Source organism: Temnothorax americanus, unplaced genomic scaffold (genome assembly GCF_048541705.1).
Source record: "Temnothorax americanus isolate GAGA-0224 unplaced genomic scaffold, ASM4854170v1 Scaffold42, whole genome shotgun sequence".
Classification (NCBI taxonomy): Eukaryota; Metazoa; Arthropoda; class Insecta; order Hymenoptera; family Formicidae; genus Temnothorax; species Temnothorax americanus.
This window is the reverse complement of record NW_027509570.1, coordinates 12,226-37,382: the sequence shown is the minus strand read 5'-3', so window position 1 is coordinate 37,382 and position 25,157 is coordinate 12,226. Positions and strand designations below refer to the sequence as shown.

General features: G+C 35.0%; 1 protein-coding gene and 1 long non-coding RNA gene across 6 annotated transcripts in view; both read right to left on the bottom strand.

Annotated features, from left to right (window-relative positions):
- Positions 1–25,157, bottom strand: part of LOC143902915 (metabotropic glutamate receptor 8) — a 210,577-nt gene that overhangs the window by 174,935 nt on the left and 10,485 nt on the right. For 4 of the 5 annotated variants that reach the window (XM_077416164.1, XM_077416166.1, XM_077416165.1 and 1 more), the window contains exon 2: positions 104–308. In XM_077416164.1, the coding sequence (XP_077272290.1) occupies positions 104–304 (201 nt within the window). In that variant the 5' untranslated portion in view covers positions 305–308. Of the gene's footprint in view, positions 1–103; positions 309–25,157 lie in introns of those variants that run through there. The other variant, XM_077416168.1, reaches the window with a different exon arrangement.
- Positions 9,501–24,124, bottom strand: LOC143903018 (uncharacterized). Its single transcript, XR_013258570.1, has 3 exons — positions 23,902–24,124; positions 13,060–13,218; positions 9,501–9,898 (listed from the first exon to the last, which is right to left on the bottom strand). It is a non-coding gene; the product is annotated as an uncharacterized LOC143903018 (long non-coding RNA).

Here is a 25,157-nt window from a genome sequence, read left to right as displayed (position 1 = left end):
CGGGAAAACTCGATTATAAAGTTATCGAAAAAGTCTGTAGCTAACAGGAAGCACGCGATTATATTGATACGCCCTGCGTTATAGAAAAGCTGAACGAGCTTACCTGTTCGTGCATCGGAAAGATCCCGCCGAGGATGATGTCGCCGTCGATGCGTATCAACTTCGAACCATCTTCACCTCTTTTTTTTGCGTTGTAATTGTAACATTCGCTTGTAATTAGGAAGCACCACATCCACGGCAGGATCCTGCGTAAGTTCATCTTGGCAACGAAAGTTGAACTACTCGAGTGGCTCGCGGTTGACATCTCGCTAAAACACAAAATAACATTTACGTTATTTTTCGCAAATTTCTCTTAAACACAAGTATTGATACACAAGTATTTTCTTACTGTTCCGTGTATAACACAAATAAAATGCAAATACTATAAAACCGGTTACGATAAAATAACGTGAGAATGTTGCAGACGTCAAGAACGAAGAATATTTCTAAAATTGTATATTCCCTTTCTTCGAGAAAAAGACAATATTGAAAATATTCTCTTTCAATATATATTTTATTTCAATTGATTAGAGTAAATCGATTATACGCCGTGGATATATCTGTCTGTATTGTCTGAGTTTCCTTCATCTCTTTCAGAATGTGATTTATTATTATTGCGTGAGATTTGTACGAGCTACTTCGAAACAACTAGTAACGAGGCATTGAAATGAAAATCTCGATCTCTACAATGTCATATATAATTCTCTGCTTGCAATGTGCGCTGGAAACGTGAATATATAGTGGAAACGGATAGATCGTAGATACGTGTGCAAAATATTTACAAAAATATGAATACATCGTACGTTCCATTCCTGTTCATTTTGAACTCTTCCCACTCAGGTCACGATTTCTATACTTATAAAACAGTTTCTTTTCGACAATAAATCTTTGTCTGTCGCATATTAAAACTTTCACGTTCAAAAATAGAAGAATCTTTTAATCCGTCGTACAAAATTTTTTTCTTGTTTAAATGATCGAAACATGAACTGTTGCTTTGGAAAGTAATTTAGGTTTTCAGCTCTTTCGATAAAATTCATCGGCACTTATTGTTAGTCGCATCGTACGTTTCAAGCATTTATAAACGATCTTTCCTTTCTTAATCTAATTCGGTTTAGGGTGTCGTATATAAGGATCAAGGAAATTCACCCTCCGCTTCTCCTTTAATTACTTTATTGCTTGTTCGTGTAGTACGACGCTTACATCTTTATCGTCTAATTTTCTCCCCGCAATCGTCGCGATTGCGAAAGCTTGATTTTTATCGTTAACACGGAAGTTCTTCAAACAATTATCCTTATTTTATTTGTCAGAATCGATTTTGCTTATTGTACGAGCAACGTTGTCTATCAACGGAAAAGAACCGTTCGTTAATACGTTCTTTCTTTTTAATTTATACTTTTACCTCCTCGCTTTTGCATATTTCGAGCTTTTGTAAACACGTCATCTTCTTACGAGGAAACGTTGCTGATTGCAAGCCTGCTTGCACGTCTACAATGTAATTTACGGCGGTGCAAATGAGAAGGGACAAAAGCATTGGCGGTGAAATGACTTCAAAAAAGCAATATCTACGTTGAATATTTTTTTGTTTATAACAAAAAGATCGATCTATTTCTTTGACTAAATCGATAATTTGAGTTCAAAACATCACCAAATCCTCAATTTTTTTTCGCTTCGTCAAACGATAGCTACATGTGTGTAAAGTAAAATGTTCTTGGGTTTTTGTTACAGGATTAATGGGAAGACTCAAATCGTGCACACCGTCAACTGGGGATCATCGTGCGTCGAGGAGGATGGGAGGCATATTTTTGGGAAGAAATAATTTTAATTTTTTTTGTGAATAGATAAAAGATAAATATTTCCACATACCCCAAATTTCGCATTGATCCGTTGTATAGTTTTTTCACCAGAAAATTAGAAAAAAGCGATAAATTTAGCGGAAAAAAAGGGAATCCCCCTTAAACATTTTTATAGGTATTGATCACAGCTAGATGCAAATGTAATTAGTTAAAGACGTCTCATTGAGTTCTAAGACAAATGCAAAGTTAGAAAATTTTCTTAATTAATTATTTAATAAAACATAATAAATACGAAAATAAAATTATAGTTTCCTAATTTTTTCTTTCAAACAATCGTTCAAAACAGATATAAATTGCGTTATTAATTAATTAAGTCAAATTCCTGCATTAATAATCGTTTGTGTCAAACGATTAAAAATAAAATGTTACTTTAAACATGTTGATAATATAATTTAACATTAAATTTTACACAGAATATATGTGACAATTTTATGTAACGTAATTTACAAAATGTTAATCTTTACACTTGTTATAAAATTTATAATTAAAATGAAATTTAAAATCGTTTGTTTTCCAAGACGTAATATATTTATAGAATTTATTCGATGATTATTATCTTTATATCAAACAGAAAATAATATTCGTTTCAACAGATTGATAGACAGCGATCAAGAAAAACAATTATACATTAAATCCTATAGATTATATCGAGACAGACAGCTCTTAATTACTAATAAATTACTTTTATACATAGGTACATAAGCAAAGTCTTAATGTCTTAAGAAGTTTAATATTTTTATGCGTTAAAATACTCGACCATTTATTTCTCCGAGAAATTATTTTTCACATCTTTAGCAAACATTCAATTGATCCAGAATGATCCAGAATAATATAATTTTTTACACGTGATTTTTTTACACGTGAATTTTTCCACGTGTGGACACCCAACAGAGTCTCATCTCTTCAATATAATTTTTGTACTTTTAATTTTTTATTTTTATTTCTATTGCGAATTCTATCACGCCTGACCAGATTCAATATATGCAGCACGCTAAACACTCAACACTTCTACTGAGATTGAATGGGCATTGTATCGAACATACCAGAATTCAGTGAGACGTTCCACTATGGCCCCAGAAGAGTCTCGTGAATGTAGAGCATTAGTGCGACCTGTGGTAGTGATCGCCTTGTAATTCCACGTAATTCCATTAAAGCACGGTCTTTTATTGGAATTTTTGACTCTTTCAACTTCATTACTAACCGTACGTTAAAAGAAAGTAAAGTAAATGTTCTTTTCCATTGTTATCCTATCACGCGAAAACCGTTACAAAAGTTTTCCTTTCCGTTATATTGTTTCATTCCTATAAAAATCAACGTAAAATCGTACTCCGTAAGCGAATAAAAAAAGATAAGACAACATACAGACAGATTAAAAAATCGCCAATTTTTTTTGAACTTTTAAACTTTTAAGCTATAGTTGAAAGAGAGATATATAAAAGAATTAAACTTCTTCTAACTTTATCGTTTTCACAGGACAAGTTAAATTGCAGTAATATATAGAGAAAATGTACAGAAATTTAAATTTAAATTTCAGTTATTTAATTTTAATTTAATTTTTCTAAATTCAAATATATCATAATAATTAATATTAATTACTGTGAATATTAAAATTATAAAATTTATATCATATTTTATAAAATACTGTAAAATAATATTATAAAACATTAATTATTGTGACAATTTAATATCTCACTAGAACTTATATATTTGAAACATGAAATCTCTTATGTCAGAAATGTGCTTCAATTTTCTTCTACTTTTGTATAGTAATGCGTCTTGTTCACGTGTAACTCAATGGAAGAAGCTTTTTGTCGACAATGGCGCTTTAGAAATAACGTGTTTCACGTCTTTGATTTGATCCGCGAGTACCTGCCGAAAAGTGCCCTCAGCAAAATGTTACGGAAGGTAGCCACTCAAGCAAAGATATCGTTTTACTCGAGCAGAAGAGCTAGCTCGAAATAATGTGCCGGCTATCTCTGGAAGCCGGGCGAAAAAGCGAATTCACACCGGATAAAGGAGTGTAACGCAAAGGAATACAAACAAGTTCGAATATCGGATAAAGAGTGATCGATCGCACGTGGCTATACTCGCTCACGATTAAATGCGAATTGATAGCGCGGAGCAATAAATTTTTCAGAGTAACAAGAAACAATCAAGATTTAAATTCACAAAAGTGTCTAATAAGATTATCTTTAATTATTTTATTATTATTGCTATTTATTACTTTATTAACATATTACTATAGCAAGATTTTTATTTATTATTTTTAAAATAACACTAAGAAAAGCATGTAATTTGTAAAAATTAAAGTACTAACAAAATGTTAAAACAGCACTTGCAGACAAAAAGTAACAGTAAGGAAAACATCTAATTTGCAAGAATTAAAGTACTTGGAAAACAGCACTTGCAGACAAAAACAGTAACAATAAGGAAAACATCTACAGACAGTACTGAAACTAATATTGTATCTAATGTAACTGATATTATAATGGTACTATAGATCGACTGTCCTCTTTTCTTGTATCTGTTATTGAAATATGCTTGATATTTCCAATTAACAAACGAGTCGATAAAACCATTATATTTATTGAAAACTGTAGAAAATATTAGATGTCAGATTCGCGATTATGCCTTCATTTGAATGTCAAGAAAAGGATAAAAGAATATACGAGTGTTTGTAAAAAGTTTTTTATAAAATATGTAATTTAATTTTTTTTTTAATTTCTTCTGACAAATTACTTAAAAAAAAGCAGTACTTTTTTATTCAACGTGTAGACTAATATATCAGAGAAAAGGGAAAGATGATCTGAATAATTTGTCTAATTTAAATATTGATTTACGTAATTCTTTAATTAAACCCAGGGGAGTAGAATTTATAAAGGGAAAGAACGTCTGTTTAGTTTCCACCTCCCATTGGTAATTGGATTCATACTCCTTCTTTAACCTTGTTTAGTCAGACATTTAAAGGCAAATTATAAAAATAAATGTAATTGTAATACAATACGTTTCAAGATTATAAAGACATACGTAATTGTAATATTTCTTTGGTCAATTTCATATTGAAGATTTTAAAATTGCTTTTTATAAACGGTGATAATTTCTTCTTCCTCAATTTATGTGCTCGTTTGTATTTCTCGATTATTGTCATAAAATGTATGATCAATTGAATGTTTAATACTCTCCAATTTTTTCAAGAAGGACTTCTAATTAATTTCAAATTCCAATCTTATACTTTAAGTTTGCCCATTCTTTTAGGTCTGCTCCAGATAGACAGAAGACAGAAGTGACAAAGGAAAGCTGCGCCTTCATTTCGGCGATATTCGAGATCGGGAAATTGAGATATCTACCCGTGCATGTAATCCTTCGATACACTCGAGTCGATTCCATCCTGACTCTGCTTCGTCAGGACTCCGAGTGTTTCATTTCTGAAGTAAATCGTGCCATTTTCTAAAATTTCTAGGATATTCGTGCAAACGGCAAGCAAACTCCAATCTCATCCCAGAATAGAAAATCCCATTTCTAGTCACTCGCATGTCAACGATCATTCGAAATATTGAAAATATTTTATTACAATGGTTGGGATCATCTTGCAAAAAAATTTATATAAAGTTTAATTATTTGTTCTTTATATATTGCATTCAAAATTGTGTTAATGTATATTAAGTAATATATTTATATTAAAATAAAAATTAAAAAAATTAAACGTTTCTGAGTAAAACTTCTTTTACGGAGGATAAAACTTATTTTATGCGTACAATAAACAAGTTACAATTGTGTATCAATTTGTGTAAATTCTATATCTTTAGAATAAAATCACTTTTTAATGATAAATTATACTTAAAGTGTAATTTTTAATATTTCACAAATTCAATTTCTTAAAATGCATGAGAAAAATTATAAATAGATAAAGTATCGATATTAAAAGTCTATCAATAGAGCTTTCAAGTTAATTAGATGAGTGAAATAAATGCATTAGGGTATGTGAAAAGTAGATAAATCCATTAGAGAGCGAAATCTGAAGTTTCCTGATAAACGGCTGAAGCGGATAGAAACGGAAAGTTAAAGGGTGGGAATCGCGTAGCTCTCTTGAAATCGAACAATTTGTCACCGTCATGGTAGCTCGATGAAGTTTCTTTGGAAGGCGCATAATTCCTCATGCTATCGTTATACGTCCCAGAAAATCTGATGGCGATTATCGTGAAAGTTATCGAAGGGATCAGGGGCAAAAAGATAAGAATCTCCGCCAATTTTTCAAAATTGACACTGCCACCTCGAGATCTACGTATAATTTCTATATGCTCAATTCATTGATTTTTTCTTTTGTACGTAATATTACATATACTTCTTATTTTCGCATGGACTCGAGAAGACGTAAAATGTGACAAGAAATACGAGAGGAAAGAAAGCACGTGACGCGTGTTTAGTATATTGAGGGGAGGAAACCTACCTGCTACTGAGGCAGAAAAAATACGTCGGATTTACGTTACGTGTAACACAATTAAGATTAAATTACACGAAAGTCATATCGCGGGCGTCGAATTCTTCAGGTTCTATAAAACGTGCAGCCGTAATTTTTGCAAAAAATCAAGGAGATTTCTATACAACGTTTTTATTTGTTATTCAAGATCCGATCGACTCGATGCATTTGTAAATATGCACGCGGTTTAGGTCAACGTGGCGATAGAACGGATGCATAGAGCCGACTTTATGCAGATTGTGTAAAATCCAATAAGTCGCGCGTTGTGGAACTTATTGGATTATAGAAGCAATAAAAATTCATTTACGACTCTTTTTCAAAGTTTCCGTATATAAAAAGTTTGTTTTTAAATTTGTTAAGAGATATACATATACGTTTTGTAGCAATACAGATCTGGAGCAATGTCTCGATTGGGATGCGCAATACAATAAGTGACTCTTACGTAACATTAAGCCGCACCGAGAGTATTTCCACGATCCTAATACTTCCTTCCAAGTAGGATGTGCACATATACCGCGTTAGGGAAATATCTCAAGCTAATTATCTGGAATTTACGCGATAACGACAGCGCATGTAACATGTAAAATGCAAAGGCGATGCAAGTGCAACGCGCCATCAGTCCACGAATGCGACTCGAGTGAATGGAGTAAAGTTAAATGAGCGTAAAAGCGATTACGCGAAAATACCGGGGGAAATCGATGGGTGACGCGAGATGGTGGAAGATAGATTGCTGGAAGTGCACGAGGCCACCATAACGGAATCCGATCATTTTATTCGCTGTTGTGGAAAAATACGGGAAATTCTATAGCCTGCGAGACAAAAGGCACGCTTTTCTCATCGACCTTCCCGCGCACGTCGCGTTCCAATCCATCGGCGAAAATTAATCTGCGGTATACGAATCGCGCGCTGCTGGGATTTTTATATCGGGATCACGATTGGCTGCCAGCTGTTTGCGGAAGGAATGTCCGATAAAATAATGTATCGCCCTCGTACTACGGTATACGAGCTGTTTATTTAAAGAGCCGCGTAAATCAATCTTGGAAAGCACAGTGACCTTACGATTTAGTATTCTCTCTGCGAATTTAGCGCTCGGAGTGGCTGTCTTAATCGCCTGTAAATATGAGACAAGATTTAAATAGCTGCAATGTTTCAGCGCGCTGGAGGAATACTAATAAATTTAAATGAGATATACTGTTAAGAATTAACGCGCTCTGTGCGTGTATTTTCACGAAATTTTGCGATTTATATATTCCATAAATTTCTATATTATCTTTTTGATAATGAATCGAGATAATCAACTTATGCGAACGCGCATGCAAGTAATAATAAACTTGAAAATTTTTAACGTTCGAGTTGCGGAACATCGACGCCCTTCGACATCGACGCCGCAGACAGAGCGAAAAAAGGGCTCGGAAAATCGATATGACATTATTCCCGATGTGTTCTACCTCCATCTTTTACATCACATCCCTCGCGCGCACGTCTCGTATCTTTTTCTCTCTCTCTCTTTTATTTTGCACTCAGCAGCTCTTCCTCCCTCTTAACTTTCATCCGTATCTCTTTTATGTTTTACCTTTTTTCTTTATGCTTCCCCGCGGCCTTCGGCCTCCGGTAACCAACCCTTCCAGATATTAAACTTGATCCAAAAAGAGCCGCGAGTGCGGCTTTCATCTCTTTCGTAAGAAGTCGACCGCAATTCGATGACGTCTTCGGTAATTCAGGATAGGTATATTTCGCGATCGTGAAATCCGACATTCCGCGACGACTGCGAAAATGTTATACGACGAAGGATAATCACATGACATTCAACCCCTTTCGCTTCCAATTATCCGTCCCGCAACTCTAATGAGAAACATGCCCGCATTATATCTATATTCTGTTTGCAAAAATTGCTCCGGTCTACAATTTGCGACTCCTATTCACAGGTTTGCGTGTAATTATATATTAATTTAAAATTAATTTAACTTTTCTTGTTCAAAATGCTTCAAAATCGACATTTCTCCGTTTCATGAATTCATTAATTTCAGTTTCTGAATTTTTGATCGCGAGTAGCAGACTTTAGTTTTTGATTGAAGAAAAAAAAACATGAGATTGAGTGCCGGTCAAAGCTGGTTGACCCAAAAAGGAGAGGGAAAGCCAATTTAATTAATGTTTAATTAAAGCATCATGCGGTAGACATAGAGACGTCATAAAAAAAATAAGAACGCGTTTTTAATTCTCGTCACCGATGACCATTGACTTGTTTACAAGATTTATATAATAATCCCGCGTAAATTAGAGATATCGTCAAAAGCTGTCTCATAAACGTCCTCCATCAGATATCCTCTATCAGTTCCGAGAACACAGGATATCAAAAACTGTTGTTAAATTGTATAAGTATATATATAAGTCAACTTCAAAATCTTCCGACAAAAATAATTTAGTTTAATTAAAAAAAATTTTTATAGACATTTGATTGGAATATGTTAACTTTATTTATGTCAGATATATGACACATAAAAACAGTTATCGTGCCATGTGCAAAACTTGCGTTTATAATTGACGCGTCTTTAATAGGTGCTAACTCCATATTAAAACGCGGTACATCGCAAGAGGACACTTGCGAAGAATACTTGCGAAAAAGCTAGGAAGCGCCAGCACGGCTCGGTAAAAAAATTTGTTAATTAAATGCATATTAGTGGAATATCATATGCATACTTGCAAACTCATGCGGTTTGTAACACGTTAAGAGCGTATACCCATTATTTTGTAAGAATAAAACACCACTTTCGCATTTTGCACAAATCTCAAAATAGTGAAATATTAATTCCTAGCAATTTGATTTTAATATAAAAAGCAGCACTTGAGATCATATTTTAAAGCGTTTAATTTAATAAAATTTTTTTAAAAAAATTGGGTTTCAAATAATATGAGACACAGGTATTTAATTTTACAAAAACGCGTTAAAAATTAAACTTATTATTTTTGTAGCACTTTTCTCCTCGCTTCAATTCAGTTTATTTGATATAAGCTTTATATTTTAATGCTTCAACTTGAATTGTTATATAGATAAATATGTAAAATATGTGTAAAATATAAATATGTGTCTGATACAACTTTTCAACTAACAATAAGTACAATACCGCCGCTTTTTTAATACGCGTTTATATGCATTGTGATATTCGATATTCGTATATATAACTTAATAGAAATACAACTTTTTATCAATTTCAAAATGTATAAAATAAAACACTTCTTTCTATTTCTTGCAACATAAAACGCAAATTGTGCTTTATAAGAAGTTACGTATATATATACCGGAATATCGGGCATAGAAAATCGCGTGGATGTAACTGTTGGGCGCCATACACGAGAAGGGCTGAACATCTGTCGATTGAACTTTCCATCGCTCTAATATCGCGAACTTTCTCTCGAAAGGGAGTGGAATGCCCTTTCCCGAGTAAGTTCTTCGAAGTTCCAGTCCAAAGGGCTTTCTAGAAATGGTCTCCGAGAGTCCAATAGAGAGCGGCAGCCAGCTTAGTGTAGATTTCTGAGATCACGACAAATCGAAGAAGCTCTGATCTTACAATCCTTTGCTGTCGTCAATACTAATTTTGTCGTTCAAAAAACAATTTTAAATTAAATAAACGTGCAGTATTTATAATTTATATTGATTATTCACGTTTAGAAGTGTAACGATTATAATTAAAAATATCATCAAATTTATTTTATAATATTATATATTTTGCAAATTGTGTATAAAAAAATACTTCTACAAATATTTTAATATTTCTGAAATATTTCAAAAATATTATTAAATCTCTTAAAGTAGGGGAGACCGGGGCTAAACAGTCTAGATTTTTTCAGTGCCGATTTTTAATAACAAAATAAATAATTTAAATTAAATATTTTATACCACTGTAAAGAGTGAACCTTTAGCTACAAAATTTATTTAGGAAATTTTTATCTACGTTGTTTTGTTTAACCGGTATGGAGCAAACGACAACGGTGCAAAAATTGAAATCTCAAAAATGCCGGGGTTAAAGCGTCCCCCCCCCCGGGGGCTAATCAGTCACACTGCATTTTCTATACATATACGTACATCTAATCCTGAAAAATGATAGGATACATTTTAATAATTGTTTTTTAAAGGAAAAATATAAAAATTTATTCAAAATTTTTATGTAAAACATTATTAAAAAATAATTGTTTTACCTATTACATAAAACAATTTAGGCACGCGTGAATACAGATCCTGACGAGCGCACGACGACGACGACGACGACCCCACCACCACCACCACCACCACCACCTCGACGACGACGACGACGACGACGACGACGACGACGACGACGACGACGACGACGACGACGACGACGACGACGACGACGACGACGACGACGACGACGACGACGACGACGACGACGACGACGACGACGACGACGACGACGACGACGACGACGACGACGACGACGACGACGACAACGACGACGACGACGACGACGACCACCACCACCACCACCGACAGCACCACTACTACAACGGCGCGGCGGCAACAATGACGCCGAGACGATGCGGCAAACGTTGGACGATGCGGTCGCACGCGCGACTGTCACTGACACAACGACCAACAACGACGATCTACCGCGGCCGGGACGATCTACCACGCGCGCGGCATGTCAACTCTCGCGCGGAAATCGCGGGATCTTAGAGCCGTACTATAGTCCAGTCAAATTAGACAAAAAAAAAGGCTTTTGCTCGGAAGTGAAGCGGTATCAATGAAACCTTTTTAGGGTTGTTGGGGAGATGTAGAAGAGCTTATTTCTGAGTTGTCGGGTTAATCGGACCGATGGGTTTTTAAGGGGGGGAAAGGGGAATGAAAAATTTCGTTTTTTCGCAATAACTCGGCGAATTTTGACCGTACATGATTTACTAACCTTTCATTTTGTAGCTTTTTTAAAGCCCTACAATTCATTTCCTGAAGACCCTAACTTAAAATCAATATTTGTCGAGTTCTAGCCGGTGAAAGTGGGAAAAAATGCATTTTGTCGCGGTTTTTTGCGTTTATCTCGTTTCCATTAATAGATAGAAATGTGCCGCCACTGACAAAGTTGTAGGGCTTAAAGAGACCTACAAAACGAAGGGTTAGTCGTTCAGATTCGTTAAAAATTGAGCCCAGGGAAACCTCTGAAAGTCGCGCTTTTAACGCGTGGCCGATCGTCGCCGGCGGCGCGGCGGCGCGCCGCCGCGATTACGATCGGCCATGCGACGGCGCGTGTCGAGTCGAGTGCGCTCGGGACTCGCTAGAACTCGACAAATATTGATTTTAAGTTAGGGTCTTCAGGAAATGAATTGTAGGGCTTTAAAAGAGCTACAAAATGAGAGGTTAGTAAATCATGTACGGTCAAAATTCGCCGAGTTATTGCAAAAAAACGAAATTTTTCATTCCCCCTCCCCCTTAAAAACCCATCGGTCCGATTAGCCCGACAACTCAGAAATAAGCTCTTCTACATCCCCCCAACAACCCTAAAAAGGTTTCATTCATACCGCTTCACTTCCGAGTTCAAATGTCTAATTTGACTGGACTATACCGTGCCTCGCCGCGCCGTACCTCGCCAACGTGCCGTGAGCGCGAGCGATCTCGAAAACAACGCGGCAACGGTCTGCAATCTTTTCGGTCGGCCAAAACTCCAAAACACCCGTTTTGCGACGATACGTGCGTACCATTTCCCTCCTATACAAATTGACGCACGTGCAAGGGAAGACAGAATCACGCTCGAGGGAAACCTAACCTGAAATCGCCGTGAGCTGAAGTCGTGCGCCCGGCGCGCCACAGTTGGCCACAGTGACGAGATTAGCCCGATTAGCCCTGGGTGCTTGTAGACTGATTAGCCCCAAACACAAGTTTTAGGTTTGATCGCCCATGAAATATTAGACATCAACGATAATGAAAAAACTACAATGGATTCGTGTTCAGCATGCATTACTCTTTATAATCACGTTTGGAGAGCAAATATTATTGCAGATATTACAAAATTTTCATGCGCAGAAAATTTTACTTTCACCTTCCGAAAACACGTTTGCCCACGTAAAAATCATAACACGGCAGGTAACCTGCCAAAACTCCGTTGGTCACATGGGTATCATAAGCAGAGTTTACAATGTTAATAGCGAGTTCGCACAAACAATATACTGGTTTCGAGATATTTGATTAGACGTATTTACCCCGTAGACGTTTTAGCCCCGGTCTCCCCTATAATACAAGAACGTTCGGACGCGGTGCATAAGTCAAGCATCTAAAACATTCTAAGATATCTTTTATCCATTAAAGTTATACTATATTACCTATGATGCTGAGAAGTAACAAAATCCAAATATTATTTCAATTTGTCTCTCTATTACTTTTTATATATTTTTTTTACATTTATACATTTTCTGCAGAAGTTCTTAGTAATGCGCAAGCATTCGTATTTATGTCGCTTGATAAACTTTTCTCTCGTGAGTCAAGTTGCGAAGAAAATTTATGTACACTTTATGAAGACTGGTGCTTAATGGGTTAAAAGAAAAGTTGCGGAAGTCGCGACTGAGATATAAAGTGAAGAAGACAAAATATAAGCCGCGAGAAACCGAAAGAAGCCGCGACTAGCGTCAGTTTGTTTAAGAATCATCGCTATGAAGACGAGGGATAATGTCAAAGACGACATTCTATACCTTCAGAGGGTTGTCGTCTGATAGCCGAGCTCCTGATGCTATTTTTCAATGTAGAAAACCGAGATGTGCAGACAGAAAGTAAACATTCGTTCCCTCACGCACCTCTTCTTTACTACCCCTCTTCGAAGAAATCAAGTTCAACCTCGGATTTAAACAAAGCTGAAAGAAGAGCAGAGTTTTCTAGCATATATTCGGATATAAGTTCAAGCTGCATAAATGAAAATTATTTATATTGTATAAATGAGATTTTTACTAATAGAAGAAATTAATGCAACAATTGTAAATAATTAAATATTTTTGTAAAATTAAATTCTTATTTATAATTACTAATTACTTTTTACAATTTGATTTGAAGTCGAGTTTAAATACAAATACTTTGTGGAATTGCAATTAAAATTAAATTAAAATATAAATATTTTTTTTTAATTATAACTGAAGTCTAGATTAAATACAAATACTTCATGGAATTGTAATTGATGTCGAAAGTAAATACAAATACTTTTTAGAATCGTAATTAAAATCGAGATAAAATATAAATATTTTTCAGATTTGTAATTGAAGTCAAAGTGTAATCACATTAGAAAATGTATTTGTGTTCAGTTTAATTGCAAATACTTTTTGAAATTGTAATTAAACTTGAATTTTTCTCATTACAATTCCAAAGGTAATTATTACTTGCATTTTTTATAATTACAAATTTCACAACCCTGTTTTGACACGTAAATTAACAATATCCATTAAAACTTCTCTTCAAATTTAAGAAGAATTCAAAAACGATCATCGTTTATTTATAAAATTAACTTGCTATACGTGTACTTCCGGTACATCTAATGTCAAACTGTACGTTTCGGCTAGTCTTTTGTATAATACTTATAATTAGAATTACCACGCAAAATCATAAAGATGTTATTTGTAAGCAGATTAAAAATCTATTAATAAATAACATTATGGCCACTGGACTGAAAACTTTACAAGTAAACTTATTTAAACTAGAAAGTTTCTCGTATTATCGGATACTCTTTTAATAAAAAAAAAGAACAACATGGAAAAGGCTTTTCCCAAAAGAGCACTTTACAGTCGTTACACATACATTGATAATCGATAGCTACCCTCGAGTCTTGAAGCTTCATCTAAAACTCATTACCCGCCAATTTCCCATTCGTTTGCGCTATCCGCTGCTTCCGTGAGACGAAAGTTACAGCGGCTTTACGCCGCTGCAGATCGGAAATTATTAAAACATCAAATTCACATAAAGCTATTCATATATCTTTTGTCCGTCTGACCCCGTTTCTCAGTACCCCTTTTTCCACCGTCCACAAAGCCCGGCACGACTCCTAATGGATTCCGCTAGTTCTCGAGCAGTACTTATTCGCCATTAAATCCTGATGTACGATGGAATCTTAGTTCTCTTTGCAAAGTGCATAGAGTAACTCGAATAGAGAAGTGAGCAAAGCGGTCCGTTGAAATTCGCAATGGTAATCACCCTGTTGCACCCCGATAAAGATACAAATTCATTTTTAACGAAATGATATTACCGAATGTATTTCGTAACGCCTGTAGAATCAATACTTGTTACATCGTAAAATAATTCGTGGAGAGTAATGAGCGTCAGTGAATTTTACAAAGCATTTGTAATTTCTTGAAATTAAAGGGATAATAATGTGATTTGGAAATAAGTGATTGTACGATAACACAAATATAACAAATATAAAATAAGTACAAACCTGTCGAGAAATATTCCCGATTTCTTACGATCGCAATTTATTGTGTCCTTATTGTTTACACGGGGACATAAAAATAAGACTGTCCGTTGCCTTCTCGGATCCAACAAGATTTTTGGATCCGCGAATGAAACTTTCTCTCGCAACGCTGAATAGGCAATATTCGCTTCGTTGCGATACGAGGCCGTCGAGCCGACACATCGATCATAACTGAGGGTCACTTTACGACTTCAAGCAATTCTCGTTTGGTGCGCGCGAGCCGACTGCGAATCTCCATTTCCGCTTCCGATAGGAAGTAAACCACTAGCATGAGAAAGCTTTTCGCGAGATCGCGCAATCTATAATCATTCTCGATGGTTTATGATTTCAACTATTTTGTATTATGCACTCTCTTTGATTAAATCACGTTCCTCTATCCCATGTCGCCTCGCAGAACAGTGAAATATTAGATGAATTAATAAAATAAAAGAGAATGATGATGCCACAGATGAAAAAAATTATCTATCTATTTTGAGATAATTTGATGCAAAAAGGAAAAATGTGTATAAATGCAAAGTGTTTTATATCAGCGTATTAACAAAGATGGAATTAATGTATTTTTCTGGTACAAACACTTCGTATGAATATTAGTTTCTCCGATTCTATTAAGTATACCACCGAAATCATATGAAGCATCAATAATTTATACAATTCGAAAATTCAATTGAGACTGCTTGAGCATTAGTCGTATTGTATAGAGTCTGACATTCTAATCTACAGACGTGACGCAAGATTGGACCGTTCGGGGCGATTTGTCACGTGTGCCCAACATCGTAGTCGTTATTGTCAAGCGGTCCTGTGCCCGCAATTCCACATAGCCGAATGAGTAAGCACGATACTCTCGCGCTCCTTGCTCGCGTTGTCTGCTGGGATCGTCGAGAAACGTACGCCGGGAACGTATACATGGAAAACGAATTAGGATGGGCACACCACAAAACTTACAGTCAAGTATTCTCCCAACAACCACCCCCGATACGATACGAGCCGCACGATGCAATTTCTGCGTGTAATTTAAATCCTTTCCGGGCAATTCTTTCGCCGAGCATCGTCGGGCGCAGCACAATCGATGTGATTAGATCAATGAGTCAACATGGACTCTACAATGTTTCCTGGAGGGCAAAGTGTGCTGAACGAATTGTTTGCTAATTATTCCTAATTTAATCTTAAGCCATACTTTTCGCACACGCTTGTACGACGTGTCTCTGCAATATTCTGCAATATGCATATCTAGAACAAAGCGCTAATATAAAGTATTACTTAATATTTGACGTAGAGAAAAATCAATAAAGTACGAAGCTAAACCGGCGTGTCGATGAAATAAGGAATGTTGAGCCGTTCTCTCAGCGGATTGAATAAGAAACTGCCTCGTCCACCTTCGACCCCCTTCATTTCGTAGTACCTTCCATGCCTGTCGCGCGTCGTTGACTCTCACTCCCACGTTTCCTCCTGACTTCCTCGTTCAATTCTTATTGATTTTTCTGACAACGTGCTTATGATCCATAACGCGTTAAAGTGCAATAATATTCCATCTTTGATATCGTTTCTGTAAGAACTCCGTGGATACAAAAACACTGAATAATCTGGAGATGTCTCTTAATGACGATAATCTTTTCAACTCATCTTAAAAAAAAACAAGAGCTGGGCGACTTCCAATGTACTTTATCAAGCGACCCAAATCCGAGTACATAAAATATAAATTAACTTGTGAACTGATTGAGAGTTGTTGCCTATATATTTAGGAGCATACCTAACAAGTGCATCAACAATCTGGATTATTATGCACTTGGTCAGTTTTAATGTCATGTCATGTATGCTGTATCTATCAACACAGTTTTACCATTTTATATTATTAATATCAATTCCTGTTGAGAGATAAATTCATCAATATTACATTATTAACTTTTTAAATCACATAAACTGGTTTCGCCACTAATATATTAAAGTGATAGTAGAAGTAATTGCGATACTCAAAAAGAGAGGGTTGTTCTTTCTTTCTAAAGCTATCGAAGCATCACAGGAGTGAGTTATGTCACTCTAATTTGAGTAAATGTCGGCACTCTTAACGTAGGAGTGTATTTTTCACTCAAATTTTTAGAGTGGCTACTCTACCGGAGTGATACGATCTCACTCTAAAGCTATAGTATGACTTTAACAAAGTGAAGTTTTCTACTCAAAATTGTAGAGTGACATAACTCATTCCTATGGACATTGATCTGCTGCACTCGAAAAGAGTGCCTTTTCACTCGAATGGAGCGCGATTTTATTCTTTCTTAGAGTGGCAAATCACTCGAAATGCACAGGCTCAATTTTTACTTTTCGTTACACTTGCATTTTACTCATTTTGAGTATGATATTTCACTTTTCGACTTTTAGAAAGAAGGCATTAAGGATTATTTTAAACCGTTAACTTGTAAGTAGCTGTACTGGAATAATCGCGTGCTTTTGATTAAGATATCTCAAGAACAAAAGTTCTAATAAAAAATGTAATAAAATTTTTTATGTATAACGTTGACGCGAGCTTTCGATTGCGACTAGTCCGAAAAAGATTGGTGCAGTCAATCCTGTGATCTCAAAATCTCAACCGTGAAAAGTGACCTTTTTTTCGCTGGCGTTTTCAAATTCAAATTTACTTGTGTGTACATTCGCACGCACACACGCAAAGAGATTTTGTCCCTGGAGGCACGTTCGCAGCGTAGGACTATCGAACTATGTTTGCACCGTTCATATATAACGTTGGCACGCACACAAGTTCATCTCTCATCGTGGCGACCGTGGCATACTGCTGTTGTATAATATAAGGGCATATCCATAAGTTGCATAGCTGCATAACTATTTGCATAAAGAAAATTATCCTGCAATTGCATTGCTATCAAATGAACGCGCGTAAAATAAGATTGGATAATTTTCTTTATGCATATGGTTTGCAGGTCTGCAAGTTTGTCTGGATTGATTCCAAGACGTCGCAGCATCTTCTCGAGTTAACTTGTGAATATTAGATAGACAATTGTTGAGAGCAATTGCAAATTCAATGGGGCGATAGTAAAAGAGATCTGAAAATGTTGCGGATAAAACAAATGAGTTAATCGTTTTTTAACCAAATGGCAAATTTTCTAAAACAAATTGATTTATATAAACGAAAGAATTGCTGCGCGTTATGCACATCACAAAAAAATGGTTTAAAATAATTCTTAGGCTGGCGTCCCATGAAGCGGATTACGCAGAAGCGCAACAAGCGTATCACCAATCACCAGGACCGTTTCGACAAAATCTTTGAAAGAGTTTTATCAGAACGATCCCGTGATTGGTGATACGTTCGTTCCGCTTCCGCGTAATCCACTTTATAGGATTAATGTTTTAGTAATGTAATGTTGTTGTGTTATTAGTAGGAATTGATATTATTAAACAAAAGTTGTGAGACAGGTTAGTTTTACCTTACTGATGACCAGTCATTGCGATAGTAATTCTGCTCAGTATACGAGAGGAACCGCAGGTTCGGACAATTGGTTCACGCACTCGGTCGAGCGGCCGGTGGTGCGAAGCTACCATCCGTGGGATTATGCCTGAACGCCTCTAAGGCCGTATCCTCTCTAGTCAAAGGTGGCAATGATATCTCTAGGAGTCTCGTGATATTATTAATATAAAATGGTGAGACTGTGTTAATAGATGCTGTGTATATGGCATAACATTAAATTTAATTATCAAGTTCATTATAATTCATATTGCACTTTGACACTTTATCAATCAATTAATTAATATGATTGACGACTGTATTTAAACTACAGTCAATACGACTGTATATTAAAAAGAGCTGCAAGATTATATATTTATTTTATATATATATATACTTATAAATATTATTTATTAAAATTGTTTTTATTTAATGTGTGTATGGAGAAATTATATTAAAGAAGGTTCAGTTCTCTGTAAAAATATATATTTTTAAAATATAAAAATATAATTTTAAAATTTTTGTTTCGGAATTATATGAGAAATAAAATCATATTTACGTATAAGATGATGTATAAAAAATAATTAAATTGTTCTGTAATAAATAAATGAATCACGTCTATATATCTGTTTATAGAAATAATTAGATTTATCTGTAATAAATAAATTGTAAAGAAGCATCGCAGATGCGTTGCAATTGCTAAAGCATTGTCAAAGCTAATTTATCTGAATCGAGTGATTAAAACTGTAATTTTTTATTTAGAATATGCTAGTAATTTTAAAGGTTGCTGTAGAATTTACAATAAATATACTTACCCCTGCCGTTCGTACAAATAAAATCGTTGAGAATTTAAAATTTAAATTTTATACATTACAATTTTTTAAAAATTTATAAAAGATAATAAGATTACTTAAAAATTTAACAAAATATACACTAAGTAGGGGAGACTGGGACGAAGTCGTTACCGGGGCGGAATCGTCACTATATCTAATTATCTCAAAATCTGTATGTTGTGTGAACTCGCCATTAACACTGTAAACACTACTTATGGTGCTCATATAACCAACGGAGTTTAGTGAGATTATATGCCATGTTGTGATTTTCAATAAGGCAAACGTGTTTTCGGAGGTCAAAAGTAAAATTTTTTGCGCGTCGAAAATTTTAAATATTTTAAATATTATTTTCTCTCCGAATCTCGAGATAAGTGATTCTAAAGAGTAATGCACGCTGAATACGAATCCAGTAAAATTTTTTTATTTTTGTCGATTTCTAATATTTCATGAGCGATTAAACTTAAAAACTGTGTCCGGGGCGAAGTCGTCATCAAGCTATATCATGAAGGCTTCGGGCGAAAATCAAAGTCAAAGAAGTAGCAGTGGTCGGATTCCGGTGAGGACTTGCATAATATGTGCTGCGTGTGCCCAGAGATGACAGAATAGAGCTGACGAGAAACAGTGCATTTCGTGCGAGCGTATATAAATGTGTGCGCTTTTCTTGTAATTATTTTCCGCCATGATGCTTTTAATTAATGTTTCCATTTTTCTATTAAAAAATAATTAATGAAATGTATCCTATCATTTTTTATGATTGGAATTATCGGATAAATTTTTATTTAAAATTCAGTCCGAGAATGGAGTGACGACTCCGTCCCGGCAATTTTGACATTTCAATTTATGTACCTTTGTCGTTTTCACTCTATATTAGTTGAACAAAGCGACGTAGACCAAAAATATTCGTATAAACTTTGTAGCTAAAGGTTCACTCTTTACAACGGTATACCACATTTTACTAAAATTATTTGTTTTGTTGTTAAAAATTGCCACCGAAAAAATAGTGACGACTTTGCCCCGGTCTCCCCTACATAAAATATATTTAAAAGTGTATGATAAAATGTGATAAATCGCAATTTACGAGTATATATATTTCAAAATATTATAAAAACATACATAATATTTTTATTGTGTCAAATTTTATATTATTGATATTATTGCAGATTTTTTAATATCAAGGATATTTAAAATAAAAAATTTGCAAATTATTACCAAAGTAAAAAAAAAGTAAATATACTTATAGAAATGTATTTATAAAAATGCGACCAGAACACGCCAAGTTTTTATACTTTTAATTTTAGATCCGTTTTAATAGAATTATTAATTAAACACATGTAGTATCTTAAAAAATGTTATTTTTGAAATTTAAATTTGTTTCAGTAGTACTTGACTAATTAAATTAATTTTATATCTATTTTTAAGCTGTTAAGTTTTTATTTAAAATGATGCATACACTTTTAAATATATTTTATGTACTTGACGTATACTTAAAAAAAAGATTTCTTTAGTGATCAAAACGATAGTGAGATAATATTTTAAGCAAAATGAGCTTCTTTATAAGCTAAACAAATCAATGATATCAAAGTTACTACAAAATAATTAAAATTATTTAACAAAATGAGGAGAAAATAAAAAACGTTACTATAATATGTAAAATGTAATTCACACAAAAATGTAAAATAATAAGAAATCAAACTGTTATGTGATATAATGTTAAAAATTATATACTGACAAATGATTTTAAATTAATAATTTCTTAAATGGTAATTACTTAAGAAATATATCTCAGAATATATATCACTTTTTTATGTGATTAATGTAACTATCAAAATGTATAATAGAGTGCAACTTGCAAAATATAGCTATATGAAGAAAAAATAAGTTCAGAATTTACTTTTTCACTTTCAGCTACGTGCTGAAAATAATAGATTCTTGTATTTAAATAATCTATCTCCCAGATGCAACGTGTTTTGCTACACCGGAGTATTGTAAATCATCTTGGCCATTCCACAAAGATGCGAAAGATGGAAGAAGCTGCGAGAGAAGATGACGTGGGAAACATTATCATCTTTATCGCGCAGGAGCGCGTCCGGGCGCGAGAAAATCCGAAGGCTTCCTTAACAGAAATGCGGAGCGGCGAGACTTTATCGACGTCCCCGGAATTGAAAACTCGAGGATAGGCGAGCGAGCGAGCGACTTCTCTGCTTCTCTCCGTGGAAATGTCCTCGCACCTTTTTTCCAAGCGAATTACTTTGCGTCACGACTAAACGAACGCGGTCATTGAACGTGAAAAATCCGCGCGTCAGTTTTTCCACGATTCGCACGATTCGCGATGAAAGATATAAAAATACACGGTAATACTGGTATTTCAAGAAAATGCCTGGCGCTCAATTTAGAAATTCTTTGGTAAAACGGCGCTAGTGTTATCGGAATATCATAGCGACACGCTTTACACAGATACACGATAATGCGTGCAATAAAAAGATCAGCATTCTCATGTTAGGTAATCATAACTATGCCTTCAATTCGTGTAATGTAATAGAATTGTTAATAAAGTATTTAACAGAATTGTGTAACTGATGGCTGCATTTTGCATTTTCCTAATCTCTCGCGTATACTATGCACATATAATCTCGGCAATATCGATAGAAATGCAGTTTCATTTCAAACATGTCTCGAACTTGGACATTTTTAATTCACTCGTGAATGGATCAGCAAAATGTCTATAATTTTTTTGCCGCTGCAGGAGAAACTGGATTTTCCGAAGAATTGCGGGAAGGAAACCACAGAGAATCATATGAGAATACAGTGTGGCGGGACGCTTTGTCGCATCCTCGACATTTGCATTCCGACCGCATACCGCAATATCCTCGTCGATATTCGCGACGTGAGAGTCGCTCGTGCGTTTCGTTGATTTGGCCGAAATTGCACGGGGGGTTGGCAAGGATAAACGAGGGGAGAAAAACGCGTCCCTGCGGAGGATTTGAGGATCAGGACGATCGGGTGCGCGCACACACACAAATATCAAGAATATGAAGGAGGCAAGAAAGTTTCCAAAGCCTTTTAAAAATTGATACTCGACACGAATACACTACATGTTACGTACGTCATCGTAGCCTGATGCGAGTTATGTCAGTATAATTGATCAACGCGACGCGGAACAGAGTTCGCATTCGTGTTTCAAGTGAATGGATTTCAATATCCCGTCGATATCATCTTGTCGATTGTTGTAGTTTATAATCAATGTGACAGAGTTTAATGTTAATGATGTTAACCCTACCGATTGTGTGCGAGTATACGCATCGATATTTAAACACGTTGATATATATCAAACTATAGTACATCGTTTGTGAAACTTTTTGATTTCACGTTTAATTTAAAAGCAAATGCGAACGTGATGTTTACCAATTTTGCTTCAATGTAAAAGCTATCAGAAAGAACTAACATTATTTTAGAAACTCATTCCTTTTTTATAGTAATTCAGCATTTAAAGAGTATGACGTAAACCGCTTGTTGGTAATTGATGAGACCAAGGAAAATATAGAGTCGGATATTATAATTTCGCGTATTGTAGGAGATTATTTCACAGAGATACGAGGCGAATAACATTAAAATGAAAATGGACGTCCGAGTCGGGCAAAGAGAGGACTGCGGATAATATACGCACCACGATTTTCCCTCAGATAAACCGCGTATCTACAAAAAGCACCTTTCAAGCGCTATGAAAAGCAGTGAAGGATTTATTTATATATAGATCGAGTGGCGAAAGTTTCCTTCTGCTCACATTAGTCTTCCTCCATGTCATCATATGTACAGGCCGTTTATCATAAAGTGGCATAAGTTGACTTTCAAAACCCAATAAATTCAAGTACGACACGAGTTTAACAAAGTTCATACAATGTGCTCGTTTTATTAAAATGTTGAATACCCGACTTGCCCAATTTCCATACAAAACGGCATATAAATCGCGTTTGTCACTAGGATATCTTATATTTTTTTGTACGAGTAATATATTTAATATAGAACAATGGAAAAACGATATTTTTTGTGACGAATTCACATTTAGTGAAAACAATATACACAAATAAAATTTTCGAAGGTTTGGAAGGTTAGTTTGTTACAATGTAACATAATAATTCGATTTGCTCGTCGCTTTCGTAAAATTTTCAGCTGGGGGTTAAACCATATACGAGCGCTATCGGCGATTCCATTCGAGATAAATCGAGTCTTTTGTTCCCCGTTTGGTCACTCGATGGGCGAAATCTGAATGTTCGCGATAAAAGGGGAATGATCAACAGCGCAAATCAGGAATAAATTCAATCGCTAGTTAAATCGAGAATTGTCATTGGATCGTCGGGTGCGCGAAAGCAAATCAGGGATTTGCTTTAAATGGATGCTATAAATGATATGAGCCGCTGAAGGATTATAACATCAGTTGAAACGCTTGCGAAAAGTATTAACGACGCGATTCGAAATTGTGTGGTTTTGCCTTTAATCGCCCATAATTACGCCACGTGAGTATCGCATTTAAATACAACGTTTGTTTCATGTTTTTTGTGCCATTTATTTAAATTATATAAAAACTCTATCTTTTTTTTAATTTTTTTTCTCTGATGATCATTTAATACAAGTTTTATAAATTTGTATTTAAATGTACAGATGTATTAAAAATTATACCTATTTTAATTTAAAATAACGCTATAAATACTTAACGTGATAAATGCGGTGCGATTAGCTATGTAACGATTCGATGATATATTATGGACCGATTAATAAAAGTTTCATTTCTTATTTAGGTACAGACCATGAAATTCAGATGCGGAGCATTTCGTTCAAGCTTTGATGATGCAGTATCACACACATCTCGCTCTTTCACAAGTTTATTAAAATTTTGTCGTTCCCCAGAGCTCATTATTATTTTCTTGTCCTTTTATGCGGTAAGCGGCTTTGGACTCCTGAAAATAATGTCGATATAATCCGAGAGTATCGCAAGGGGTCGTGTCGGAGGATTAAGAGCTTTTATTGAAACGCGGCCACTTTGATATGCATTGCCTTGAAGCGGGCTAGATAGCCTAGCGGTTCCCGGAAACCTGAGACGAAATGCCATAATCGATATACCCGTGGCTCCATTTTGGCCGGACGTGCAACTACGAGTTATGCGTCCCATGTACCATGCGGCCTGTTTGCGGAAATGCGGTGCAGCCACGCGCTAATCCGCGTATAATTGGAGCACGTCTTGTCGCCAAAAGACACGTCTCCTTGTTTGAACGATCCAATATTTTAGTGCAATATAAATTACACTACATACATTACTTAAATGTGTCGTACATGTTATATTTGCGTTTGCGTTAAAAGCTGTTTTCATAATGATGATATATTGCATGATTGTGAGAACTTTAACGATTGTTTATTATTTTGTAAACTTGAAAGGTAATATTGGAAGCTTTATGGAGTATATGTGATATCGATAAGTTTTATATAAATAAGTTACAGAGATATATAAATCGAAAGTTTTATATGTCTCTCTCTCATTATTTATAAATTGTATGAACATTTTATTCTTGCTTAGAACTTCAATTCGTACTTAAACCTCACTTCTGACACTATTATAGAACGCAAACTTAATGTTAATCAAAGTCGGCAATCAAATAGGAGAGACCGGGGCTCGTTGGCACAAGAAAGTTGGCAATGCGTTTTGTTTATGTATTTATAGCGAAAAAAATAATGAAAAAGTTATCACAAAATATATCTTTTATAATATAGGTGCTTTTTCCAAAGTTTTATTTAAATCAAACAAGTATTACAATAGAAAAAGAGAAAACTCTAATTTAAGGGGATCCTAACGTGAAGGCTGAACTTCCTCGACGTCGGTAATGTCAACATTTCTAATCCTGTTTTCTATGTCATATATCTATATCTGTCCTTGTCTAACGAGAGGCATCTGTCCTTGTTTCGATTGCTGCGCCATCTCTCGCTACACGCAATGTCAACCTAAATGTGCTTTTGCACATATAAAAGTTTATTTAAACTAATCTTTTTTTCTAGGCTTTCAATCTTAGA